The 27,605-nt window shown below is 31.7% G+C and overlaps 1 protein-coding gene across 6 annotated transcripts; it reads right to left on the reverse strand.

The window, feature by feature from the left end:
• Positions 1-375: 375 nt before the first annotated feature.
• On the reverse strand, positions 376-27,605 carry LOC139524134 (NADH-ubiquinone oxidoreductase 49 kDa subunit-like). 6 transcript variants are annotated; one of them, XM_071318720.1, is made up of 14 exons: positions 27,449-27,605; positions 22,213-22,328; positions 15,984-16,096; positions 14,625-14,705; positions 13,606-13,726; positions 12,571-12,758; positions 11,471-11,634; positions 9,378-9,497; positions 6,435-6,564; positions 4,085-4,130; positions 2,865-2,914; positions 2,050-2,133; positions 839-896; positions 376-489 (listed from the first exon to the last, which is right to left on the reverse strand). In XM_071318720.1, the coding sequence occupies exons 1-14, from the start codon at positions 27,547-27,549 to the stop codon at positions 452-454; spliced, it is 1,410 nt and encodes a 469-aa protein (XP_071174821.1). In that variant the 5' UTR covers positions 27,550-27,605; the 3' UTR covers positions 376-451. The 6 variants fall into 6 exon arrangements, with proteins under 6 accessions (XP_071174821.1, XP_071174823.1, XP_071174822.1 ...); XM_071318722.1 differs by lacking the exon at positions 2,865-2,914 and adding an exon at positions 2,930-2,979; XM_071318721.1 differs by lacking the exon at positions 2,865-2,914 and adding an exon at positions 3,515-3,564.

Raw genomic sequence — 27,605 nt, forward strand, 5'->3', positions numbered from 1 at the left:
TCTTTTAGCTGGTTATCATGAAGTGTGCACCACATTTTTTTATGTTATTTCGAATAGACAAAAAAAATATTACATTTATTTCTTATAATTTAATTCTAAATTCTATTTTTAACCTGAGTAAACCATGAAAAAACGTTGATGACGTCATGGTCACATGACTAAATTATGTCTATGAGCTGATAAACAAAACAACATTAGCCAATCAGAAGATGCATTACATCCAAAATTAAATTATTGATGAATAACAGATGATAGAAATGTGTCATCAGAGCTTTCATAAATGAATACAATGTTATAAATGTCATTCATCCCCTTTTCTCTATTTATCTTCATCAGAACACTCAAAGACAATTATTTTATATTAAAGAAAACACATAAATCATAAATATTTTATTTACAACATATCTTAATAATGTCTTCAAAAAATGTCACTGACTTAGTATCTAAAAAGTTATCTGTCTACCTCTCCAAATACAATGTCGAGTGTTCCTGAAAATAAACGGAAATAACACATTAACTGAAAACATTTTATAAATATTTTTTTATCTAAAATTCTTGGGATAGTTTTCAATCATTTAAAATAGTAAAAAAAACTTAAAATAAGCTCATTTCATCAACTTTAAATTCCATATATCGATCAAATTTTGATTTTATTATCTAATATCACTTGAGCTCTACTCAATATGACAAATTATGAGCTTGTGTAGACTTTCCCATAGTCAAAGAGATCAAATATCTCTTTCATGATAGAATTTGTCCTCTGATCGTAAAATTCAGTGAACTTTAAGCTCTATAAATTACATATGACATTCTTAAATAATGTTTTCAAAAATCTTACCAATAATAGCCACAATATCAGCCAACATATGTCTTTTTGATATATGGTCCAGACCAGCCTAAAATGTGTAACAAAAACATGTACTAAATCTAGAATAACAATTTGTTGACAAGAGAGAAAATTCAAACATTCCTTTTGGGGAATGGAAAAATCATTAAGTTATTGGTAATGAAAACAAAAAATTGTATTGTCAGACCACATTTCCCAACAACACAGGAGAAAATAAACCCTGGTCAGCACTCAGGACATTGAAGATATTGGTAATGTGACATAATTGTATTGAACTTTTTTTCCATCCATAATTTTAAAAGATTACATCCCAGTGACACGATATCTTTTAACAAGAAAGCATCTGCTAAATACAAGTTTTGATAGGATGTCATTTGAGTTTTATTTATTTCCATTGGTCGCCATTTTGAAGAGTTAAACAATTTTCCTATTAAACTAATCATATTGAAAAATGTTGTACAATCAAGTCTTATTCCAGATCCTTACTATATCAGTGTGACAACTCAAGCAAATTAATGCTAATAGAAATTTAACTTAAAAAAAAACAAGTTTTCTTAAGTCTAGTGGTCATCATAGCAAGTGGAATTTGTGAAGGAATTTGAGAAATGATAAAAGGGTATTAATCCTTGCTCTAATTGTATCAAAAGAATTGTATATTATACTGTGATTTTGAAAGGAATAGATAAATTTATCTGCAATCATTTTTTCAGGTCGCTGATACCAGTTATATTTAAATAGGAGACACAAGATAAATTGAATTGCATCTAAATATCAAATGGATTCAACAGTGTAATCCATTGGAAAAATCAACAATATATAAAGGAGAGGCAAAAGATACCAACAGGATATTCAAACTCATTAGTAGAAACAAAACATACTTCTTCTTCTTCTATGTATTAGCCTCCTTTAGGTAGGAGCACCTCTGAATGGAGTATATACCCTTAATGCCTTATAAAAAAAAATTTTTAAACACATTTACAAATCCCATGAAAAAATCAAATACAAATACAAACAGCAGTTTTAAAAATATATAACAAAAATTAACCAAAGAATCAGCAACATCAACCCCACCAAACACAAGAGGTGATATCAGGTTCTCCAGAAGGGTGAACAGATCCTACTCCACATTTGGCACTTGTAGTGTTGCTCATTTAAGTAAATCAATAGCATACTAATCACATATCAGTTTTTTAAGTACTTACCAAATGAGCAAATCCTGGAGCTTTAATTTTACATCTGTAAGGTTTGTTGGTTCCATCTGATACCAGATACACACCAAATTCACCCTACAAATAGCAAATACATCAACTATTTAATCACTTTCTCCTCATATACCATGGCAAACTGCAAACATAAGTCACATTTTTACCCTCTTAACCAAAACATTAAACTTAATTAACAAAATTATTATTCAAGGGCAATGACTCGTTTAAGGAGTTGTTGGATAATTTTGGTGGATAAAAAAAACATTCTAGTATTTCAAAAAAAAAAAATCTATAACATGGTTTTCAAGATATTAATTAGACAATAACTTGCATTTTACACTTAAGTTCTATTTTTACATATGGCATGTATGGTGGACAAGTTGGTTGAGGTGCAGAAACAAAAGACATAAAGTTTGTAGTACATACCTTAAGCATCATTCAATTCAAGTTCAAATTGAAATTAATGAAGTGATTTCAATGGAAAATATTTTTTTCAAAGTTTATAATGGCAAGTAATTTCAATAGCTCAAATGGCTAACACAGCCAGGATATTCGTACAACTGCAAGATATGTTCTAGAGAAAATTAGAAAAACTTTGCATACTGAAGTTTCCAACATGTTGGTACCTCTATAGCTGTATATGTAGATCCTGGTGGGACATTATAACCTTCTGTAAACATACCTTTGGAGCCTCTATAGCTGTATATGTAGATCCTGGTGGGACATTATAACCTTCTGTAAACATACCTTTGGAGCCTCTATAGCTGTATATGTAGATCCTGGTGGGACATTATAACCTTCTGTAAACATACCTTTGGAGCCTCTATAGCTGTATATGTAGATCCTGGTGGGACATTATAACCTTCTGTAAACATACCTTTGGAGCCTCTATAGCTATATATGTTGATCCTGGTGGGACATTATAACCTTCTGTAAACATACCTTTGGAGCCTCTATAGCTGTATATGTAGATCCTGGTGGGACATTATAACCTTCTGTAAACATACCTTTGGAGCCTCTATAGCTGTATATGTAGATCCTGGTGGGACATTATAACCTTCTGTAAACATACCTTTGGAGCCTCTATAGCTGTATATGTAGATCCTGGTGGGACATTATAACCTTCTGTAAACATACCTTTGGAGCCTCTATAGCTGTATATGTAGATCCTGGTGGGACATTATAACCTTCTGTAAACATACCTTTGGAGCCTCTATAGCTGTATATGTAGATCCTGGTGGGACATTATAACCTTCTGTAAACATACCTTTGGAGCCTCTATAGCTGTATATGTTGATCCTGGTGGGACATTATAACCTTCTGTAAACATACCTTTGGTGCCTCTATAGCTGTATATGTAGATCCTGGTGGGACATTATAACCTTCTGTAAACATACCTTTGGTGCCTCTATAGCTGTATATGTAGATCCTGGTGGGACATTATAACCTTCTGTAAACATACCTTTGGTGCCTCTATAGCTGTATATGTAGATCCTGGTGGGACATTATAACCTTCTGTAAACATACCTTTGGAGCCTCTATAGCTGTATATGTAGATCCTGGTGGGACATTATAACCTTCTGTAAACATACCTTTGGAGCCTCTATAGCTGTATATGTAGATCCTGGTGGGACATTATAACCTTCTGTAAACATACCTTTGGTGCCTCTATAGCTGTATATGTTGATCCTGGTGGGACATTATAACCTTCTGTAAACATACCTTTGGTGCCTCTATAGCTGTATATGTAGATCCTGGTGGGACATTATAACCTTCTGTAAACATACCTTTGGTGCCTCTATAGCTGTATATGTAGATCCTGGTGGGACATTATAACCTTCTGTAAACATACCTTTGGAGCCTCTATAGCTGTATATGTAGATCCTGGTGGGACATTATAACCTTCTGTAAACATACCTTTGGTGCCTCTATAGCTGTATATGTAGATCCTGGTGGGACATTATAACCTTCTGTAAACATACCTTTGGTGCCTCTATAGCTGTATATGTAGATCCTGGGGGGACATTATAACCTTCTGTAAACAGTTTAAAGTGGTGAATCAATGCTTCCATAGAGTTCTGAAAAGAATGTGTAGTGGATAATTAAAAGAAATTAAAAGGCCAGAAATAAATAAAAACAGAGTGTGTCTATGGAACACAATTACCCACACCTATAAAAACAAATAGAAATCAGTCAAATTAGATCTATGTTAAATAGTCCCAAAATACATTTCAAAATTTCAATTGATTGAGGGAGGCCAAGTTCTGGTCTGTAAATCCTAAATTGTCTATGTTCAGCTTTAAAAGAGGCATTAGTATTGAAAGACATGTGAAGTGACTCAGATTTAACACCTATATATCTGTGATGTTATTCAATTTTCAGATATATAAGTGTCTTTCTCGTTTGTTCATGCAGAAATTAAAATAGAAAGATAAATGGCCTAGGTAGAAGAGAAACACTACTCATCTTTTAACTATAGGAAGGAGCAAGGGTCCGGAAACGGTTATATTTGCCAGTCTTGTCCTAAACAAGTAATTAGGATTTAAGACATGTTTAATTTTTAACAGAAATAATTTCGGTCCTTTCGTATAGATCGAGATTCTAAATCGCCCTTTTGAACTTGTTTTTGTTTTGTTATCCCTTTCCTGTAATAAAACTGCCACTCCAGTATAGTGTTATAATCCTAAGGGCCCTCTTAATAACTACATTAATGCCTCTGGGAAATATTGGCTTATGATCACTAATTTTTTTTATACCTGTATTTTTAATTCACACCTGGCTATTGATTACAAGCTCAGAACTAATATTATAAAGAAATTAAAATTCCATAACAACTGTCTTCATTATTTAATTACTTTTCAGCTAAGACAATTGTCTATTCTGATTAAAATTAAATTAAAACTTTTTTACTACTAACACACATACTTTGTTTACTATGTAATGTGCATGCTTGAAATTCTTTTCCACATATTAGACACTAAATCTTAATTCAAAGTGATTTCATGCTATTAAATAAAGCAAGTGCAACTATTATAATTAAAATTCAAACACTATCAAAGAAAAACAATTAATACGACGATGAATTCCTTTGAATTTGATAAACAAAACTAATCCCAGAAATGTCTCAGGGATTGCTTGTTTTAGTATAGTTGCAAAACATCCTGTTTTAATTGTGTCTTCAAAAGCAAAAAAAAACATTTGCAATGTCTGAGAAATTTATCGTTCTGAGTCATTAAAATCATTTCATTTTTAAACTGTTGCCTTCCCTTAATTGCTCTTGAAAGATATTAGGAAAATGGTGGGAAAATTCATGAAGTAAATGCCATGCAACAGTTAAACAAGTTCGTTGATGCTAAGAGTATGAGCATACTCAGTAATGTAATTTTGACCAAAAAAAAAAATTACCACATTTAAAGTTATCTCAAAATGACTGAAATTAGGTGAAAAGATTTCCAGATCCTTGGGTAGGAGCATAAAAGAATTATCTTTGTGTTTGCCTTCTTATCTATCCTAAAACTGCAGGCCATAACAGATAAACAAAAGGACATTGATATAACTTTTACATGTAAAATTGTTCATAGAATTAACTTTATAAATTAACCATTTAATAATTGGATTGTTTTTTCAAACAAAATCAGTTGAATATATAATACTGCCCACTAAGAATAGAAACGGGGAGATTTGAAAAATTAATTTTAAAAGATCGAGTCTGTGATAATTGTATGAATATTTTAGAAGATGAAGCCCATGTTATTTTATCGTGTCCTTTGTATGATGATTTTAGAAAAAAATTATTTGATGAAGCAACACATTTTAATAGTGATTTTATGTCTTATGATGATAAACAGAAATTAGTGTTTTTATTTACAGATAATAATATGATTTGTAGCTGTGCCAAAGCCTGTAATCTTATTTTAAATAGACGTAGAAATGTTTTATACTGTAAATAATGTTAATGTCAATATGTTTTATAATAGATGCATTCTTTATATAATTTTTAATGTTATAGTCTCTTGTAATTCTGTACAGAATGGCTCTCTTTTTATATTTATATATTTTTACATTTAATGTAATGTTGTATTATATATTATTGAGAGATGAGACTTAAACAAATGTTAAATAAAATATTGAATTGAATTAAATCTAGCAAAACATAGTTCATTGGCTATTTTAATTCAGTTATTGACACAGATATAATCTTCGAAATCAAAATGCCTATCAACACCAAGTAGATTTTGTTTTGGGAGTAGTGAAAAAAACCTGAAATAAATAAATCCATTTGTTTTAAAATAGATAATGACTACACTGACAACAAAAATGCAACAACATTATACTAGCACTAAAATATGCAATCTTACACTAATCAATTCTAACCTAATTACCTTCATTTCAGCTCTGCTTGGAGGACAAACTTTGTTATCATCTACTTTAATTTCTCCAGCTGGCATTTTATTCAAACACTGGAGTATAATTCTCAAACTCTGTCTCATCTCTTCCATACGAATCAAATACCTAGTTAAAGAGATACAATCATTGTGCAATATAGATTCCATTAAGGGACCACATCAAAAAATCGATGTAGGATAAAAAAAACTTAAATCAAATAGTTTGGGGGTGCGGGAGTCAACATTGCTACAACTTTTATTATTATCTAAAATCGATTTTACATATATCCCTATTGGTCAATCTATTTTCCCAAATTAAGTTAAGAGGGGGGTGTGGGGGTCAGTGAAAAAACTATGTGAATTAAGATTTTTATCCTTCATTGCACTTTTGATGTCGTCCCTAATTATAACTCTATTAATATAAGATATTCAAATACATTAATTATTCTTTTTACTAGTAATAATTCATTACAACGAGCATGACAAGTATCTGAAACTATAAATCTACTAATATTTCATGGATACATTTTTTCATGTTTTGTCATGTCTAGTCAACTACCAACTAATTTCTACACCATTTGGTCTCTGGTGGAGAACTGTCTCATTGGCAAGCACACCACATCCTTCTTATTTTTATATGCAGCTATTTATTTTCTTTTTTTCTACCTCTTTAATTTTTAGACCATACAAAATTAACATTTTCGTCTTTTTTCTTTAGTAGATAGCTCAGAACAATATCAAAAAGTTAGGGTTCTTCCACAAAAAAGTAATTTCCCATTCTCAAACCTCTTTTATGGAGAGATTATTTTCTTATGAACTGTTCTCTTATGTAGAGATTATTTTCTTATGAGCTACTCTTTATGTAGAGATTATTTTCTTATGAGCTGCTCTCTTAGGTAGATTATTTTCTTACGAGCTGCTCTCTTATGTAGAGATTATTTTCTTATGAGCTACTCTCTTATGTAGAGATTATTTTCTTATGAGCTGCTCTTTTACATATGTTTTATGTAGAGATTATTTTGTCATGAGCTGCTCTTTTATGTAGATTATTTTCTTACAGGCTTCTCTTTTATGAAGAGATTATTTTCTTATGAGCTGCTCTTTTATGTAGAGATCATTTTCTTATGAGCTGCTCTTGTATGTGGAGATTATTTTCTTATGAGCTGCTTTTTTATGTAGATTATTTTCTTCTGAGCTGCTCTTTTATGTAGAGATTATTTTCTTATGAGCTGCTCTTTTATGTAGAGATTATTTACTTACAAGCTTCTCTTTTACGAAGAGATTATTTTCTAATGAGGTGCTCTTTTTTGTAGAAATTATTTTCTTATGATCTGTTCTTTTTTATAGATATTATTTTCTTATGAGCTGCTCTTTTATGTAGAGATTATTTCTTATGAGCTGCTCTTCTATGTAGAGATTATTTTCTTATGAGCTGCTCTTTTATGTAGAGATTATTTTCTTATGTGCTGCTCTTTTATGTAGAGATTATTTCTTGTGAGCTGCTCTTCTATGTAGAGATTATTTTCTTATGAGCTGCTCTTTTATGTAGAGATTATTTTCTTACAAGCTGCTCTTTTATGTAGAGATTATTTTCTTATGAGGTGCTCTTTTATGTAGAGATTATTTTCTTATGAGGTGCTCTTTTTTGTAGAAATTATTTTCTTATGATCTGTTCTTTTATATAGATATTATTTTCTTATGAGCTGCTCTTTTATGTAGAGATTATTTTCTTATGAGCTGCACTTTTACAAATGTTTTATGTAGAGATTATTCTGTCATGAGCTGCTCTTTTATGTAGATTATTTTCTTACAGGCTTCTCTTTTATGAAGAGATTATTTTCTTATGAGCTGCTCTTTTATGTAGAGATTATTTTCTTATGAGATGCTCTCTTAGGTAAATTATTTTCTTACGAGCTGCTCTTTTATGTAGAGATTATTTCTTATGAGCTGCTCTTCTATGTAGAGATTATTTTCTTATGAGCTGCTCTTTTATGTAGAGATTATTTTCTTATGTGCTGCTCTTTTATGTAGAGATTATTTCTTGTGAGCTGCTCTTCTATGTAGAGATTATTTTCTTATGAGCTGCTCTTTTATGTAGAGATTATTTTCTTACAAGCTGCTCTTTTATGTAGAGACTATTTTCTTATGAGGTGCTCTTTTATGTAGAGATTATTTTCTTATGAGGTGCTCTTTTTTGTAGAAATTATTTTCTTATGATCTGTTCTTTTATATAGATATTATTTTCTTATGAGCTGCTCTTTTATGTAGAGATTATTTTCTTATGAGCTGCACTTTTACAAATGTTTTATGTAGAGATTATTCTGTCATGAGCTGCTCTTTTATGTAGATTATTTTCTTACAGGCTTCTCTTTTATGAAGAGATTATTTTCTTATGAGCTGCTCTTTTATGTAGAGATTATTTTCTTATGAGATGCTCTCTTAGGTAAATTATTTTCTTACGAGCTGCTCTCTTATGTAGAGATTATTTTCTTATGAGCTACTCTCTTATGTAGAGATTATTTTCTTATGTGCTGCTCTTTTATGTAGAGATTATTTCTTATGAGCTGCTCTTCTATCTAGAGATTATTTTCTTATGAGCTGCTCTTTTACGTAGAGATTATTTTCTTACAAGCTGCTCTTTTATGTAGAGATTATTTTCTTATGAGCTGCTTTTTTATGTAGAGATTATTTTCTTATGAGGTGCTCTTTTATGTAGAAATTATTTTCTTATGATCTGTTCTTTTATATAGATATTATTTTCTTATGAGCTGCTCTTTTATGTAGAGATTACTTCTTATGAGCTGCTCTTCTATGTAGAGATTATTTTCTTATGAGCTGCTCTTTTATGTAGAGATTATTTTCTTATGTGCTGCTCTTTTATGTAGAGATTATTTCTTATGAGCTGCTCTTTAATGTAGAGATTATTTTCTGAACACATACCTGTCCCAGCAATCTCCTTTCCTTCCAATAGGTACATCAAATTCTACTTTATCATAAGCATCATAAGGCTGGACCTTCCTCAAATCCCATTCTATACCTGATCCTCGTAACATAACACCACTGAAAAAAATTAGACTCAAATGTTAAATATATATATAATTTTTTTTGCATGCTTTCTTTGGCTTATCTGAAAATATTTTTAAACATGATTAATCTGTGCTGGTATACAGTTACACAACAAATTGTTTTATCTATTTGGCAAACCAAAACAAAATTTGTTCACGTTAATTTTATTGTCTTTTGTTGGTATCAAAAAAGTATTTTTAACATTAAGCATGTTAAGCTTAAGGTTAAAAGCAGGCTTTCAAACAACTTCTGATAACAAAACATGTACAAAAAGTGAAAAATAGGAATTCATAGCAGGCCTCTACAATAACTTTTTTTAACTTGTCCTACATGTCCTACAGGACAAGTACTTACCAAAATGAAATTGTATGAATGGAATTTTACTTGTCCGAAAAATAAATGTGAATTTTTTTTCTTCTAAGAATATAGTTAATTTTTAGGTTAATGCATAAAAAGTGAAATAAAAGAATATAACAGTAATAATAAGTTTCTTTCTTTATTATATAGTTACATTCTTGTCAAAAATGGCTATTGCATTTAGTCAAAAGGGTTCTAATTATCTAATTGTCATCATCAGAGTGAGTCTGTTTCATGTCAGGATCTGGTAGTGCTCTCAATCCTCCAAACTCATTAGGGTTGAAGCCTGGTCTTTTCTGTCTTCCACTTCACCACCAGTGATTGTAGACTTAGTTTGTATCAAAATGAATGAGTTCAGGTCCTTCAACAGTTATGAATAGTAACATTATCAACATTTATGGTTTTAGGGAAGATCTCTAGTCAGTCTTGACTCTTTTCATACAGAGAAGCCTCTTTCACACACAGCACTAGACAGAGGAAAAGAAAGAAGCAGCTCTAGTACCAAGATCATATTAATAAATCTTCTTTTCAGATCAGGGTAAATAAAAAAGTTCTCAACAGCCACTGTTGCCTTGTGTCTCCCTATATATGCCTTAAAATCTTTCCATTCCTCGTTTTGGTCCATGATTGCATCTAAATTATATCCATTTCTTTCCAGAATTTCATGGAAATTCTCTAACAGGTATGCCATCTCTTCATTCCCATATATGGTCAAGGTCAAATAAAACCTGTGCCACTGACATATAGATCATAAAATATTTCCATACACCAAATAAAATTGACCTATTGCATATAGTAATAGAAAAAAGACCAAAACTAAAAAAATATATTTTTGACCACTGAACCATGAAAATGAGGTCAGGGCCAGATGACACCTGCCAGTTAGACATGTACACCTTACAATCATTCCATACACCAAATATAATATACCTATTGCAAACTGTATAAGAAAAACAGACCAAAACACAAAAACTTAACTATAACCACTGAACCATGAAAATAAGTTCAAGGTCAGATGAGACCTGCCAGTTGGACTTGTACACCTTACAGTCATTCCATACAGCAAATATACTATTACTAGACCTTTTGCTTATAGTATCTGAGATATGAATTTGGCCACCAAAATTTAACATTGTTCACTGATCCATGAAATGAGGTTGAGGTCAAGTGAAAACTGTCTGACGAACATGAGGACCTTGCAAGGTAAGCACGTACCAAATATAGTTATCCTATTACTTATCATAAGAGAGAATTTAACATTACAAAAAAAAAAAAATTTTTTTAACAAGTAGTCACTGAAACATGAAAATTGGACATTGGACATGTGACTGATGAAAACTTCGTAACATAAGGCATCCATATACAAAGAATGAAGCATCCAGGTCTTCCACCTTCTAAGATATAAAGCTTTTAAGAAGTAAGCTAACGCTGCCACCGGATCACTATCCCGATGTCAAACTTCGCAGGCTCAACAAAAACAGCATATTAAGTAGTGCAAAAACCAGATCTTAAGAATATGTTGCATTTATCTAAATGGCAACCAACAATTCTTCACCATGAAGATTTAATGATTGTGAGAAGCTACTTCTTAGATTTTTCGTAATAGTCACCTGAAACCATAATTGAGAGCATCCTCAGATGAGACAATACCAACATCTATAGTTCGTGTTTTCCAGATCTGATTGTTAGTTAACAGCTGGTCAGTTTCATCAATACGTTGACCAAACTGTTGACACCATTGGTATATATCGTCCATCAAACCTAATGGTAGATCCTGAAAGATAAATATTTGGTCATTCAAAAAACTGATCTGTGTTTTAATTGATCCTACAGTTGCATTTAACTGCTTTTTTCATACATTAAAGAAAATCTTCACCCATAAACATACACACAAACCATATCTATATAAGTCAAATGCGCTAATTAACTGTAGGATATATATGATGCTCTAATGTACAAATGATACAAATAAACAAACATTAAAAGCACATGTATGTTGTTTTTGTTTTGATTTGAAGGCTGTTACACTACTTATACTTACTCCATCAGGTAATCAACACTTCAAAAAATAAAATTAACATAGAGACCTAATGGGAAACTTTTTTAATTATTGACCAAATATTATGGAATAAATAGTCAGAGTTCATATGTATCATATATTAACATCCATCAAGGAGTAAAATATAAATTAATACAAATGAATTTTTAAGAATTCTTTTCTGCAAATACATAGAAGATAAATGGACAATAGAAAACAAAATAGATATGATAAAAGAAACCACTTGCCAAAATTCTTAATAACTTTGATTGTTATTTACTATGAATTCACTATAATTCATTGGATACCAATTTTTGAGGTGTACCAGAAATTCAAATGTTCAATGAATAACATATTTCAATAGGCTTTGTATAGAGAGATTGACAAAACCAGGAAATTTGTAAGTTTTCAGCAATCCAAGAAAATTGATACAGACGAAACAAAATTAATCCACAGTACTCGCAATACATTGCTCAAGTTGGTATGAAATATGCTATCATAGTCATGTATCATGTGTATATGGAGGTCGATTTTTATGATTTTTTAAAAATCGTTTGCTGATGAATTTTTTTAAGTCTTGGTTTCAAATTATAATTTATTCATGACACACCTCAAAATAAAATAACACATATGACTCAAACCAGAGAAATCTCTTCTGAACATGATACTAACCTGTGCCACACCCCCAGGTCTGACGTAAGCTGCATGTAATCTGGCTCCTGAGACTCGTTCATAAAACTCCATTAATTTTTCTCTCTCTTCAAACAACCAGAAGAAAGGTGTCATGGCTCCAACATCCAAAGCATGAGTACCAATACCCATAATGTGATTTAATATTCTGGTTATTTCAGCAAACATGGCTGAAAGTAGAGTAAATTGTAACTGTTATTAACCGTGAAAGTACAAACTATTTTAGTCAGGGTGTGTTTCATTAGGGCTTGTGTGTACAGCTATTGTATTCATTGTTACATTATAACCTGAAAAGTGTGAATATGGCTAGAAAAATAGGTCTAGTCAAAATAATTTCCTAAGTCTTGTTTGATCTTCTTAATGATATGAAAATGGCAACCCGCATTACAAGATTTAGTGTTTGGAACAAACACCTCTCATTTCAATAAAGAAAATTATGTGTTTCATTTTATTTTACAACTGTTTAAACATTAACAGAAAATTTTTGTAAGATTCACTTTTTTTTTTTAACTCAGTCATATAAGGGGAGATAACTCAAATAATTCAATTTGACCAAGGACTGCATATGGTCCAAGACAACTAATGACACTAATTTAAAAAAAAAAATGGTTTTTAACTTTAAACTCCTCATGTACCTTTAACCTGTTAAAGAGATTTTTTCTTTGAAATCCACAAAAAAAGAGGTAAAAGACTTTTGTTTGCCCTATACCTCTTGTCAGAAAAAATTATAAAAACTAATATTCAAATCTAAATGTTTATTGAAGTGTAAACGGGAGAATGTACATTTTGGAGATTATTTGGCCCTGTAAACATGGTAAACTCACTTTAAAATAAAATATTATAAAACTTTTTTTTTTTATCAGATTGAATAACCAACATCAGATGTGATTATTATCAGTCTTTTGTAACACAATTTGACTGTGAATCAGCAAGTTTTACTAATTTTTCTTTAAAACAGGCAGACTTTTGATATCTATACAAATAGTATTTAATAATTTTTTTTTCGATATTCCTTACTTCTAATCCATTTTGCCCTCTCTGGTACCTCTATATTCAGAAGTTTCTCAACAGCCATTGAATAACATTGTTCACTACACATCATAGACACATAGTCTAATCTATCAAAGTAAGGTAAAGCCTGCAAAAGATGACATTTAAATAAATGTGGAAGATATAAAGGCACACAACTGCAGATTAGCCAGAACCGTAAAAATGACCCTACCCAAATTTGTACTAGATCTGTGTTTCGTGGACTGGTAATAACCATGATAAGTATTGTGTATAAGTTTCATAAAATTTGGTTGATGCAAACTTGTAATTAGAGAATGGAAACAAAAAATTCAGCAATTTTTTTATTAGAAAAGGGGCATAACTCTAAAAAAAAAAGAAAAAAAAAAAAAGAAAAAAAAGGTTACACTGACGCTACCAAAATTCAAACTTGATCTGTGTTTTGTGAAAATAAGCATGACAACTTTGGGACGTACATACAGACGGACAAGGGTAAAACTTAATGCTCCTGCACTACAATGGGGGCATAAAAAAAAATCACTCACAAACAGCACTGCCATCTACAGTCACTAGGGACATAGTTTTCACTTAACATATTCCATGACATTATGATGTCAGATATGGTTGCTTTTTGTGTGTCTTTTGGTGTCCATGTACTGATTTTGTGTCAAGGATGAATACCCAATATATTTTGGGTTTATTTATCAAAAGTTGAAATTTCAAGTTATTAGCTTCTCATAATGGATGTTGTAGTTTTGCCTCTTAAATGGCCATCTTTCTTTGATACCCTCATGTAGTATAACTTCCGTGTGGTAGTAGAGGAATATCAACATTGCATGTAGCGGTAATGGTGATAGACATGGGTCAATTACATATATTTTAGAGATTAAATATGAATACAAATATTTACTGTACAGAAAAAAATACATGGTGCAGTGATCACTTTCGTCCAAAAAGATAGATAAATAATTTTGTTTGAATATTCATATATTGTATGTGATTATACAGCACCCATTAGTAGTAATTACCTGTGTGTATGTTTTATATTCAATGAGTTTTTCTGTACCTCTGTGTAAAAGTCCTATATGTGGATCACACCTTTCAACAGTCTGAAAATAAAATGTAGTGAATTAGATAGCTCTCTATATGAAATGTTGCCTTGAATATTCATGCAATATTTGCCACTAAACATTAAGTGTTGTAAAATTTCAAACTATCGGCAAACAGGAAATGATCTACATGTTGGACGTAAATACTGCTTACTCCCTACAACTCAACATTGTAAAGCTGCAGACCAAACATTGAATCATTCCCTTTCATAGAAGCCCTACCCAAGGTCTTTTGGACAGAGTTGAGGTTTTGTTTTAGACCGGCTTTCACCTTTGGCAACCAAAATAACGTTAGTAAAAATATCCCCATGATTTCAACATACTGTAATATCATGATTATTATTGACCATTGGTAATCAAATAAAACTAGATGTGTCAAAGCGACACAAATGGCCTGTCTCAAAAATTTGAAAAATCTGCAATTTCAATAACATATATATGTGGACACAAACATGATGGTAGTCTCACAAATCAAAAATCAGGCGTTTAGAAAAAAGTCTGTATAACTGTGGTTTTCAACAACCCTCTATTTTGGCAAAAATTAGAAGGGCAGAACAAAACTTAAACTTGATCTGTAACTCATCATGGTTAGCTCACATACCAAAAATCTGCCCTATATCTGAAAGCATTTAGAAAAAAGGTCTGTATAACTGTGATTTTCAAGTATTTATATAAGTCCACAGCCCCAAATTACAGCAAAAATTAGCTGAGCGGAACGAAACTTAAACTCCATATAATGGTCCAAGTACACAGTTATTTCGTAGTGCATTTCTTTTAGACAATAAATGGAAATAAAATAAATCCCACCTGCGCTTTCTCAATAATATTTTTACAGTCTTATGTACTACTTTTGGGACAAATTATATCAAAATTATAGAAAACTTCATTGGCTCTAACTCAAAATATGGACAATTTTATGTTCAGGGGGTCTTCAAATCTTTTTACAGCTTCCGAAATACTTATCAATAACCTTTTTCAGCCGGACCAAATCACTACTTTACTTTAGAATTCATGAATCAAATGTTTTCACAGTGTAATTTTATCCCCCTACTTGCTATTTGAGGCATAAAACATGAAGAAATAAATTTGGAAGGGTTAAAAAAAGATTGGTAAGTAACACACTGTCCACACTAGGGACTATATTCGTGGACAAGAAAATCAAGGGACGATAACTGTGTCCTCAGACCTAATGGTTTGTTGCGGAATGACGGAATTACGGACAAGGGTAAAACTATATGGCACAGACAACTTCGTTGTGGGGCCATAAAAAGTACTCACTTCTCCATCTAAAACCATAATCATTCTCAATACACCATGAGCTGCTGGATGCTGAGGTCCAAAATTCATTGTTATATTCTGTACTTGTTTCTCTAAGGGATGCTCATCCATAACTTATAAAAAGATAATAATATTCATGGTCATTAGGTAAGTGGAAAGTTTATAATGTTTTGTACCTGTCACTATAACATGCTAGAAAAAAATGTACATGAATTCTTTCCTGCATATCACCATGATCACAGACAGACATCTTGAATATCATATGTAGTCATTGTGTTGATGATTGCAAAGTAATCTACTTAGGAGCACTTTTCAAATGAAATTACAATGATCTGCTGTATGTGTCTAGCTCTGACTGACTACTGACATGTATGTGTATGTTAGTCTATTATGATATTCATGTTATTGTATCAAAGTTCAAGTATATTTGTAGGACTCAAATCTATGGCGGGTTCCAAATCTATGGCTGATTCCTAATCTATGGCTAATATAACGTTACAAACGTCAACAAAGTCAAATCTATGGTAGATTTTTGTTTTCTCCTAATCTATGGCAGATTTAAGAAATACGTAATTTTCCGGGAAAAAGTAAAATATAACGTCACAATAAAATAAAGCCATGTTGGATATTCAAACTTTCCTGAAGTCCAGTGTTTAAAATACTCAAAAAAAATTTCCGCTTTCCTATAGAACAATTTGCTGATGGTTTAAAGAAAGAGGTGATATTTTATCCATAGAAGTGACAATAATTATGTGATGTACCATCCGATTCCCGCGACCAAGAAAGGCACAGCTGTTTTTAGTAGTGGATATTTTGGTAATGGAGTTAAAGTAAATAATTTTTAAGCGTCTACGGCTGGAAAAGTTTTTAAAGTGAGAAAATGAAATTACATGAAACCACCTTGACTTAAATCGTCACCAGTTAAAAAGATTGATTAACGCTGAAATAAATATTAAGTGAAAATTCAAACTGTTTAATAAAAAAAATAATTAAAAAAATGCTTTCTTGTTTGTTAGGGGACTTCCATTTTTTCTAGTTATTAATTGCATGAATTGGTTAAACCGGTGCCAAGCAGATTAGGAAATGCTTATTTTTCCTGATTGATCCTGCATGATTTCTATATTATGGTACATGTATATCACTTCTACACTCTTTTATGGTTGACTTCACGATTTGGTTGACCATTATTGAAAATTTATTTCACAAATGTTTATAGACATGCTCCCATTGTCGTATATTTAAACTTATTTAAGACAGGTCAGTGATTGTATATGTACTCAGCTTGTTCTTCATTTGCACAAAATCTGCCATAGATTCGGAAACAACAAAAATCCGCCATAGATTAGGATTGTAAAAAATCTGCCATAGATTTGGGATGGCATGACGTCACATTTGCCATAGATTAGGAATCTGCCATAGATTTGGAACGCACCATAGATTTGAGTCCTACATATTTATGTGCCTTTTGTAGCTTTCTATAAGCAGTATAGGTTTTGCTCATTGTTGAAATCTGTACATTTATCCATAGCTATTAACTTCTATGTCATTTGGTCGCTAGTGGAGGGTTGTCTCATTAGGAATCAAACCCCATCCTATTGTTTTATAGAAAATGTTAATGATTAAGTTATAAGTATTTGTGAATATGAGTAATAATCATGATAATGGTCCATTGTACACAGTCAGGGATATAACTCTATAGGGTTATTACAGGAAAATAACATACATTTGTCATGTTAGTCATTGTGGACTAAAAAATCAAAGAACTGTGATAACATAGTGATACGTATGTTACATGTTTCAAAGGGAAAATATAAATCATCAGTTTATTTAAATGCATAAAAGTTTTATTGATATTACTTTTGTCTATATGCATGATATGTATACTTAACTATAGAAAGATACATGTATAACAGTTCTTAGTTTGCCAATTTTGCATAGTACACCTATATATATGTTATTACAGAAAAAAAATTGCCTGTAATAACTAAAGGGTGTTATCACAGCTTCTCTATATCACTTCAAAGCATTTGCTTAGACGTACATCATCCTTAATTACCATGTTTTTAATTTATTGTAAGAAATAATGACCAGAGCGTGTAATGAGGTTCTGGCAAGTTTCTCAGAAATTCCCAAGTGCCTTATACAGTACGCCCAGAGAGTATGTAATCGCGAACTTTAATCACCGATTTCCGAGTGTAGCAGTGTGACACCGCGAATCACGGATTATACTCCCAATTTCCTCCAAAGATTCTCTCCCAACACCGGGTGGATGTTTATTGGTTTATTGCCCATCGGATGTACTGAAAATTAATGACGCGTGACAACATCATCGGATTAGCCAGATTTATTACCTTTGTACATTTAATCGATCTTGATTGCACCTGTGTGCTTTAAAATACGTTATTTAAATGTCCTTTCATTGTCAGATAAAAGTGTGACATTTTTATTTAAAATAAGATAATTATTCTTGTATGTATATGCCCATGTCATTGTCATATGACATACAATGTACAAACGTATAAAAATACGAATAAAACACTTATTTTGTATTTTGATTATAGTCCGATCAGGTCATAATTTTTGTTTTTTCAACAAAGATTATATAGAACCTTTTATGACCTACTCAGTGAGCAATATTCGGTGCATTAATAGTTCAATATTATATAATTAATATCAACTGGCTTAAAACAAAATGATGTTTTTTACGGTAATATGTCCAATCTAAATTAAACCCAAGAGTTAATTTATCGGATCAACAAGTGAACTCTGTTACTTTCAATTTATTTTGAAATGTAAAATATTATGTTTCACTACCTCGGTAGATTACCGACTTGAAATATTTGAATTTAAAAAAGAAACTGTAAAGTGACAAATAGTTTTGTATGCGATGTGGCAGCTCTATATTCATAAATACTGAGATACATTCGCCGCCCAGACACAACACAATAATCACAACCTTTAAATATTTAATTATATGGAGAAAAAAAATCATGTGTTTTTTATCCGTTATGATCTGTTATTGATCTTTAATTATTTAAAATAAATTGGATTGGCGCAATCCGTATTTTACTGCTTGTTAAAAGTCCTCGACAAAATATAAAAAGAAGTATTTCAACAATTATAAAATAGAATATTTAAATGAAATTATATCGTGTTCTACAAGAAAGAAATATGTAAAAGAAATGTGGATTGGATTTTTACGATCGACAAATTTTCACAGAGGATCTCTACCAACGCCCATCAGGAACTGAACGACATGCATCCTGTTTTCATCTACCATTAATATATAGTGTTGACTATGGACGTATAAATAATGTCCGGTTTTATGTCCTCTGTCGACTGAGAAACGTAAAAATAAAAGGCTGATGTTGGTTAATTCAGAAAAGGAATACAATTTAGAATCCGGTTAATCAATTGTAAAAGTACCTTCTAGAGCCTCAATCTTAACGCACACAAATTTATGTCAATCATTACAAAGCAAGTTTAAACCTTGAATGAATTTTCCCACGGTTATCCAGAAAGGTCACCTGAGTTTACTGTTACATGATACTATTTCCCGCCAAATAAAAATCTCGTGGACAAAATTGATGTCACTATTTTTAGCATTCAATATTGTGAGCAAAGTCAAGTTCAAGTTCAACTACGCACTGTCGATCACTAATTACGTATCGTCTTTCCACGGCAATTAATTGCTTTAAAAATATTTAAAGATCACTGTTCTAAATACAACACAAAAGTTTACATTCATTGTGCGTAAATGAATATTATGCAACGACTAGTTGATGCAGCTATAGATGTATTCGTGTTGTAGCCGAAATGTATTATTTATCCTAAAGTAATGCTAACAAATCGTGAAGAGTAAATGTCGTAGACTTATTAAGCATAAGGAATGGTGAAAAGTATTTTCTTTTTTTCTTGCATATACAAGTTTTAAGACACGTAATTTTCTTTCTTTCTCACATTTTATACCTTCAGCGTTAATTTCCGTTTATTTTCACGCAAGTATGTCTCTTTTCGTAAGTTATATAAATTACCGATAAAAAAAAAAAACGAGGTCATAATCAAGTATAGATTTTTTTTTTATAAAACTTTAATGCAATTGAAAGCATTAACAACAAGCTTTTAAAACTTTTACTTTGTAATCGTAAAATGGAAATGGCGTAGACTTATTAGCATAACAGATAGTGAATAATATTTTCTTTTTTACTTGTATAAAAAACTTTGAGACGTGTCACTTTTCTTTAAACTACCCTAATTTATTCAGCGTTAGTCTCCGTTTATTGTTACACAATATTATCTCTTTTAGTAAATTAAATATTTATTTACTGATAAAAAACGGAAGTCAAAATCAAATATAGTTGTTTTTAAAAATTGATTTAATTGTACAGAGTAATTAAAAGAATTAACAACAACGTTTTGATTTTGATTTTAATCTTTCATTTGTTTCAAGCATTCAGATATAAACTGATAATCAATAGACAGGAAATACAATTGTTTAATTACATTAGAAATCTCGCATACCTTGACTGTCGCGTGCCGGCATAGATCAGAAGGATTAGGGCAATTAATTACCTGGTGTGACACCTCGTCACTCCAGATTGGGAGAGATGTCGCTAATACAATAAACAAAAGGTAACGGATTTACGCGGAAGTCGGAGGGAATACTCCCAAATTTCTCCGAGAATTTAGGGAGTGATGTCGGAGTTTCCTGGTGTCACACCAGGAAAAAACTCGGTGTATGGAGTTTGGGATGGCTTTCGCGAAAATTGTACTGTACACTGTATAATAAGTTACATTCCTTTAATAACTGAGCCTTGTTATCACATGTACAGCTAAGTTTATCCCTTAATATCCTCGTCTCATTGATTTACAGGGTTGGCAAAGTATTACCCGCCCGGGTTTTACTGGGCGGGAAAACCCGGGTTTTCCCGGGCTGGGCAATACTCCCTGAAACGGGGAATACTGGGCAATACTGGGCAATATGATTTTTTAAGCTTATTTCAACACAAAATAGTAAAGACTTGTTGTAGTTTCATAGTATTATAGCTAAATATATACATTTTATACAGATAACCATTGAGAGTCATTTCTAGAAGATTAAAATTCAATTTCATTCTCTTCTCCACATAAATTCTATGCAGGCAAAATACAAGATTTGCACATTTTAGTATTCCTTTTTAATTTCCAAGCATTGTTTCTATAATCTTAACACCTTATTGCAGTGTTTATGTGAATTGTAAATTAAATTGCTATATATGCAATCATGATTGCTAAATAAACATCCTACAGGGTCTTGTCATTAACTCTTATAGAAATGAAAAGACTGATTATTGTTATATAAACAAATCTGTTTTCTAATCTGAATAATTTTTCTTATTAATTAGTTTTGTACATTTGTACATATATATATTATTTCAAAGTAATTTTTCTTACATGTACATGTAATCCTTAAATTCTTTATACTAGTTATCTATAGTTGAAAAAATATTTCTTATCAGAGTTGTAAGAATAATTCTTTCTCAGATGTATACACTTGTACTTTTGTACATGTATGTATCATAAGACTCTCAAACAAGTAAACTAATTATCTATAAATAAAAATAGGTTAACTTTATATATATCTTAAATGTATTGCATTTGTGTTTGATTACTGAATCCTCTTTAAAATTCAGGCCAGTATCTTATATTACCCAGTATTGCCCAGTATTACCCAGTAAAACCCGGGTTTTCCCAGTATTTCCCACTGGGCTGGGCAATACTCATAAAACCCGGGTTTTTGCCAACCCTGTAATGATTTACCATGGTTAATCAAAAATGTATTGATTTAATTGTTTCTGCGCAAAGTCTCAAGAGTTCCCTAGAGCCCACTATAAATGAAACAATTTAACAAATAACAAACATATGTTATTACAGATTTCGAAAATTTAAGGAATAAAGAGTAGACACATGCAAGTTATTTTCTGTAATAACCCTATAGAGTTATATCTCTGACTGTTACATGTTGTAATAAAAGTTGCAAATGCAAGATCTTGCAGTTTAATTTTCCAGTAAGAATAATACTTATTAATGTAAGTACAATCATTGCAGATGATATGCATTTGGAAACCCTATATAATATTTTAAAGTTTCTCATAAAAAATCTTTAAATAATTTATTAACCAACAAAATATTTGATGATTTGTTTAATCAGTAAATATAAATTTTGAAACTTTTAAGTTATTGTGCAAACCTGTTATTTCTGGGTATACCCAGTCAGTTTGTTTCTCATCAGGAAAAGCAACTGGACAAAGATACTTTTCTAAATAATCCTTATCTGGTGTCCATACTTTTCCTCCTCTTTCTTGTCTGGAATTAATTTATAAAAGAAGCAATATAAGCATACACATGATACAGTTCTCACTAAAATAGGCATGTCAAGTAAGTTGATGTAACAGTATTTCTGAAGCCACATACCATATGGCTTATATATATATAAGAAAATTATTAAATAATTTTCTTATATGTTACCAGCATACGGACTTTACTTAACTTTTTCTTAAATATATATATATATATATATATATGCTTCTATACAAGTACATTGTATTCAAAAGTTATGTAAGCGTCCATTTAATGTTTCAGGAGGGTAACCATGGTAACATAGGTTGTATTACAACACGTATTAGTCATGTTAGTTACTTCTTTTTAATAATTACAAAATTTTTGAGAACATTTGTTAAAGCTTATAAAAACCTGTATGAATGGACACCTTTGTAAAAGAACATGTTACTAATAAGAGCATACCAACATAGAATGTACATGCAACTTGTACAAGTAAATTAAAACTAGTTTAACCAAACTACATTCTGTATGTGCCTGTCCCAATTCAGGAGCCTATAATTCTGTGCATGTGGTTGTTTGTTGCTGTATATCACCATGATCATAATTGTTTTTTCTTTATCATTGATTTGTAAATATTAATTCAATCAGATTTCTTGTTTGAATTGTTTTAAATATGTCATTTCAGCACCATTTGTAGCTGACCATGTGGGATGGGTTTTGATCCTTCTATAAGGCCATACAGTGACTTGTTTATACTCAGACAACATGAAGCAAATTGGTCAGTTTGATTATATATTCAGGTTAATTTCTAGATACTGTATTATTGCCATGCAAGACTGGGTAGTTCCGGTTGGAAGCAGGACAAATCGCCCCACTGGCAAAACGCCCCACACCAAATCGCCCCACTTTTAAAAAAATCGCCCCAAACTGGTTTACCAACTCGCCCCACTTTTTAAAAAATAGCCTCACTTGTGAAAAGGGTTAAACCCCGTTTATTTATCCCCGGTCAACTCGCCCAACTTATTGAAAAAAGTTAAAATCTACTTTAATATATAATTGTCAGGTCTTCCAACTAGTTAATTATATCATAATCATACAATTGAAGAATTTCAATTAACAGCAATTTGATGTTATAGCAGTTCACTAAGGTTTTCATAGGTATTGAAGTGGGGCAGGGACATAGATATACAATGGGATTGCATCTTTTTTCATAAGTGGGGCCAGGGGTCACCACACTTCAAAATTATAGGGAGAAGTCACTTCTCCCTGGCAGCCAAACAGGGAGAAGTGAAGACCCAACAGGGAGACTTTAGGGAGAAGTGAAGGCCCAACAGGGAGACTTCAGGGAAAATCGACAGATCACGTTTATACTTTTTATGAATAAAATTTTTTGTTACTTTTCTAATCATTTTTTCATGACAATTGCTAAGGAAGTACATTTTGTAAGTCCTTGTCTTGCCATGCTTGTAGTCTGAAAAGAAATACTTTTTGATTTACATGTGGTCCTATGCAAATTGTCAAAAAATATCATGACATAAGGACCATAAGTTAGTGGCATAAGAGCTATGTTTATTCTGATAGGTCTGAATGAATTGAAGATTTGACCTGGATCAAATTATGCTGCATTTCAAAGATTTTAAAATTAAACCAAGTCCAAGAACCTTTTAAAACAAAAATGATAATCAATTAAGAAAAGTTAAAATACGGTTTCATAGCTAAGATCATGATTCAATATGCATGTGTTCTTAAAATAATATTTAATAAGAATTCAGAGAGAAAACTGTTTGACATACATGTGTTGAAAACGTAAAGTAAAACTGTTAATTTCAAATCGTGTACATGTAATCGCACACATTTGCGGTATTTTCATGGAAATGCCGATTTCCAAAATCAAGCTGCCGTTAGAAATGTATGTTATTGATTCTAAAACACTTCACGAGTGTTTAAATATAACTAAATCACAAAAAGTAACATCGGAAAAGTCGTATTTTTCATAACCGGAATTGAATAGGTACTTGTAAATCGAAAACAAATACAGTGCGATCCACGTCATTAATTCTAACTTTATATTTTTGAAAAATATACGACTTTGGAAGTAAATTTTGCCGTTCCTTATCAAATTAATGAGCAGATATTCATTAAAATACTGTTTAAAGGACCTTTAGCTGAAACAAAGCACATGTATCAGTCTGTAAAACAAAATTCTGAACAAAAAACCGACTGCGTTTTGTAGTTTATAATTGTTGTGCTGGTTCCCGGCAGTGTACTAAACTACCTACGTAATAAAAATACAAGCGAATACCAGTTGATAATATTCCGTTTTTTAAAAGAAATCTCAAATTTTTTATGGGACATCACATTTTGTCAGTAAATATAAGAACATCAAAATTAATAGTGCATTTTAATATGGATAAGGTAAATGATGAGAGATGAAAAGATGAAATGGCGCCATCTACAATTTTCAATAACAAAGATGGCGGACAATAAACAATCATAACAAAATCGAGATTTTTCTTTTTTCTTGCTTATAGTACACCCGGGCATGCAATTTTTACGTTGATGTATGATACTATCGCGGAGAAATCAGTTCTGACTTTGGGGAAACATGTTTTGTATTTCAATACCTATCGGTCGTTTACGTTTGAATCGAGAATTTATCAAAAATCATGAGGCGACATTGGGGAATTTTACTGAAAATCGAGGGCGACATAAACTTCTCCCTGGAGCTTCTCTAGAGCGAAGTGGGGAGACCTAGAGCGACTTTGTCGCTCACTTCGCCTGGTGTGGTGACCCCTGAGTGGGGCGAGTTGGCACTAATAAATTCATCGTGGTTTATCTATTTGTTACGAGTGGGGCGAGTTGGCAAACCTTATTTCAGCGGGATTCTAACCCTTTTCATAAGTGGGGTATGTTATTCAACCTATTTGCAATGGAATTTTACCCTTTTTCATAAATGGGGCGAGTTGGTAAACAAGAGTGGGGCGATTTTTTAGAAAGTGGGGCGAGTTTGTGAAAAAGTGGTGCGATTAGGTGTGGGGCGATTTGCCAGTGGGGCGATTTGTTATGGATTCGTTCCGGTTGTTTGAGCGTAACATAAATACCTATGTGCGGATAATCAGGTTTTCCATGTACAGTAGACTCCACCTAATCGGATATCGGTTAATCGAATATATCGGCTATTGTAATATTATTTCAAAACACCGAACCATTCCCTATACATTTCAGTCAAAATACATCGGATAATCGAATATCGGTTATTAGAATATATCGGCTAATTGGATACGAATATTCGTGGAGAATGTGTGAAAACCATGTACAATCGAATATTTTGAAATAATTTCATATTTTTTTTGACAGGAAATGAAGCCGGAAGTTACGCCATTACGAAGTTTAAGAAAACTTCAGTACAGAAATGTTTCATTTTATTAATAAAAACGATCTTTCATAGTCAAATAAAACATATTTTTTCTTATTGTCTTGTTTATTTTATGAATTTGATATTATATTCTGCCCAAGATGCGTTTGTTATGTGTTTATCCAAATGTGATCGTTATCATTTACTTCACAAACAATGACACGACAGAAATGATAAACTGTGCGTGATGTTCATCAATGTTTATTAAATATGAATGAAATGTACCTCTTTCTCAACAATTTATTAAAATATATATAGAAGTCCCGTGTAAAAAAAAGGAATCGTGTGTCAATAGCATGTCCCAGGTGAAATAGAATTATGTAACTTGTACACACGTACGCCATTTTCCTAATTTACATAATATTCAGCCTTTTATTTTGAACCACGACAGATAAGATAGAAAAGCAAAATTATTTTACTCATCTTGATGCCCAATTTTATAATCATAAACATAGTTGTATTACTTGAAAATGGAAATGGGTTCATAAATAAAAAACTGTAGAAAATTACAGTTAGAAGTTTATAGTCGGCATGAATTCGTAGCTATTAATAGAAATTACCTGTGGCCTACTTCCGAGAATTCATAGCTATTTTTAGCTTTTACCTGTTTTAACACACAAATGAAACAAATCACGCAAAAACAACAAGACACATTATTTAATTGGTACATATTTTATTCAGATAATCAACACATAATTAATAATTAATAATCAATAGACTGACAGATAAACAAAATACATTATTATCAACTGATCGATCTGTTACTCAATCAACCGAATTATCCGAACTTGTACCTGAAAAAACAATGAGATTAGTTACAAATTTCCATTAATAAAGCAGCTGTAATAGCTATAGGTATCTTAGGGTTGTGTCTGTCAATTTTGAAAAAAAAAATTGGAGGAATATACGTTCATCGGCTAATTGAATATATCGGACAATCGGATATTTTTAGCTGACATTTTGGGTATCCGATTGGCCGGAGTCTACTGTATTGATATTGTAAAGCAACAGCTGCATGTCATAATGTGAAGCTTTTTTGTCAAGCGAGTGTAGCAAAAGAGTTCACAAAGGTTTTATTTTGTACCCAGCAGCTGATATTTTACAATATAAATATACAGCAGACAACCAGATAATGGATTTTAATATCAGGTTGTATTTGCGAGATCATGGAGATAGAAAATGGTGTTTTCTTTGTTTCACCAAAAAACAGGAACATGACTTGATAAGTTCTGGTGAAACTTATAAACCTCGGTTCATACATGTACATTATGATGTCATTGACAAATAGGTATGACATGATCAGGTCAAAGTTTTTCAGACTGGTTAAACCATTTGACGCCACAAATTATGTCATGATATGCAATTTTAACAAAAGCTGAGCAGTGATGTAGACATGTGCACGACTGATAATTGAGTTTATCATAAATTGTGCCAGACAAAGTACGACCTGCCAAATGACAAATTATTAGTCGAGATAAACGGATTCTTGGGTCAAGATTTGCAGTTTAATTAATTATAGAAAAACAGGCAATCACTCTAAGATAAGTTTTACTTATGATTATTGCCAGTCCCCCTCGTCATATGTGTGACAACCTCTCAGTTAGTTGAAAGATGCCTTCTATTTTTTTATACAAGTTTTGTTATAAAATATGTGGTTCAAGGACAAACGTTCACACGTCCTGATCTTGTAATTTTGTGTTAGAAATTAGAAAAAAAAGGAGCAAATTACTGTGCATAATAGAGAGGACTTGTTCTAGCCAGCAACGGCTTCCGACATGCATTGAGAACAGCTGGAGAAGCCTTTCGTAACAAGCTTCCCAGCGCTGCCATTTCAGGTTTTGTAATTTCCGGAAGTTGTGTGTCTGAAAGTAAAGTGTAGATTGCGA

Source organism: Mytilus edulis, chromosome 5 (assembly GCF_963676685.1).
Source record: "Mytilus edulis chromosome 5, xbMytEdul2.2, whole genome shotgun sequence".
Taxonomy (NCBI): domain Eukaryota; kingdom Metazoa; phylum Mollusca; class Bivalvia; order Mytilida; family Mytilidae; genus Mytilus; species Mytilus edulis.

Coding starts and splice junctions, on each gene's coding strand:
- LOC139524134 (XM_071318720.1), bottom strand. CDS start 27,549: ATGGCAGCGCTGGGAAGCTTGTTACGAAAGGCTTCTCCAGCTGTTCTC. Junction 11,635..12,570: donor GACCTGGGGGTGTGGCACAG/GTTAGTATCATG, acceptor TTTATCTTTCAG/GATCTACCATTAGGTTTGAT. Junction 9,498..11,470: donor GCTCTCAATTATGGTTTCAG/GTGACTATTACG, acceptor AATTTTTTTCAG/TGGTGTTATGTTACGAGGAT.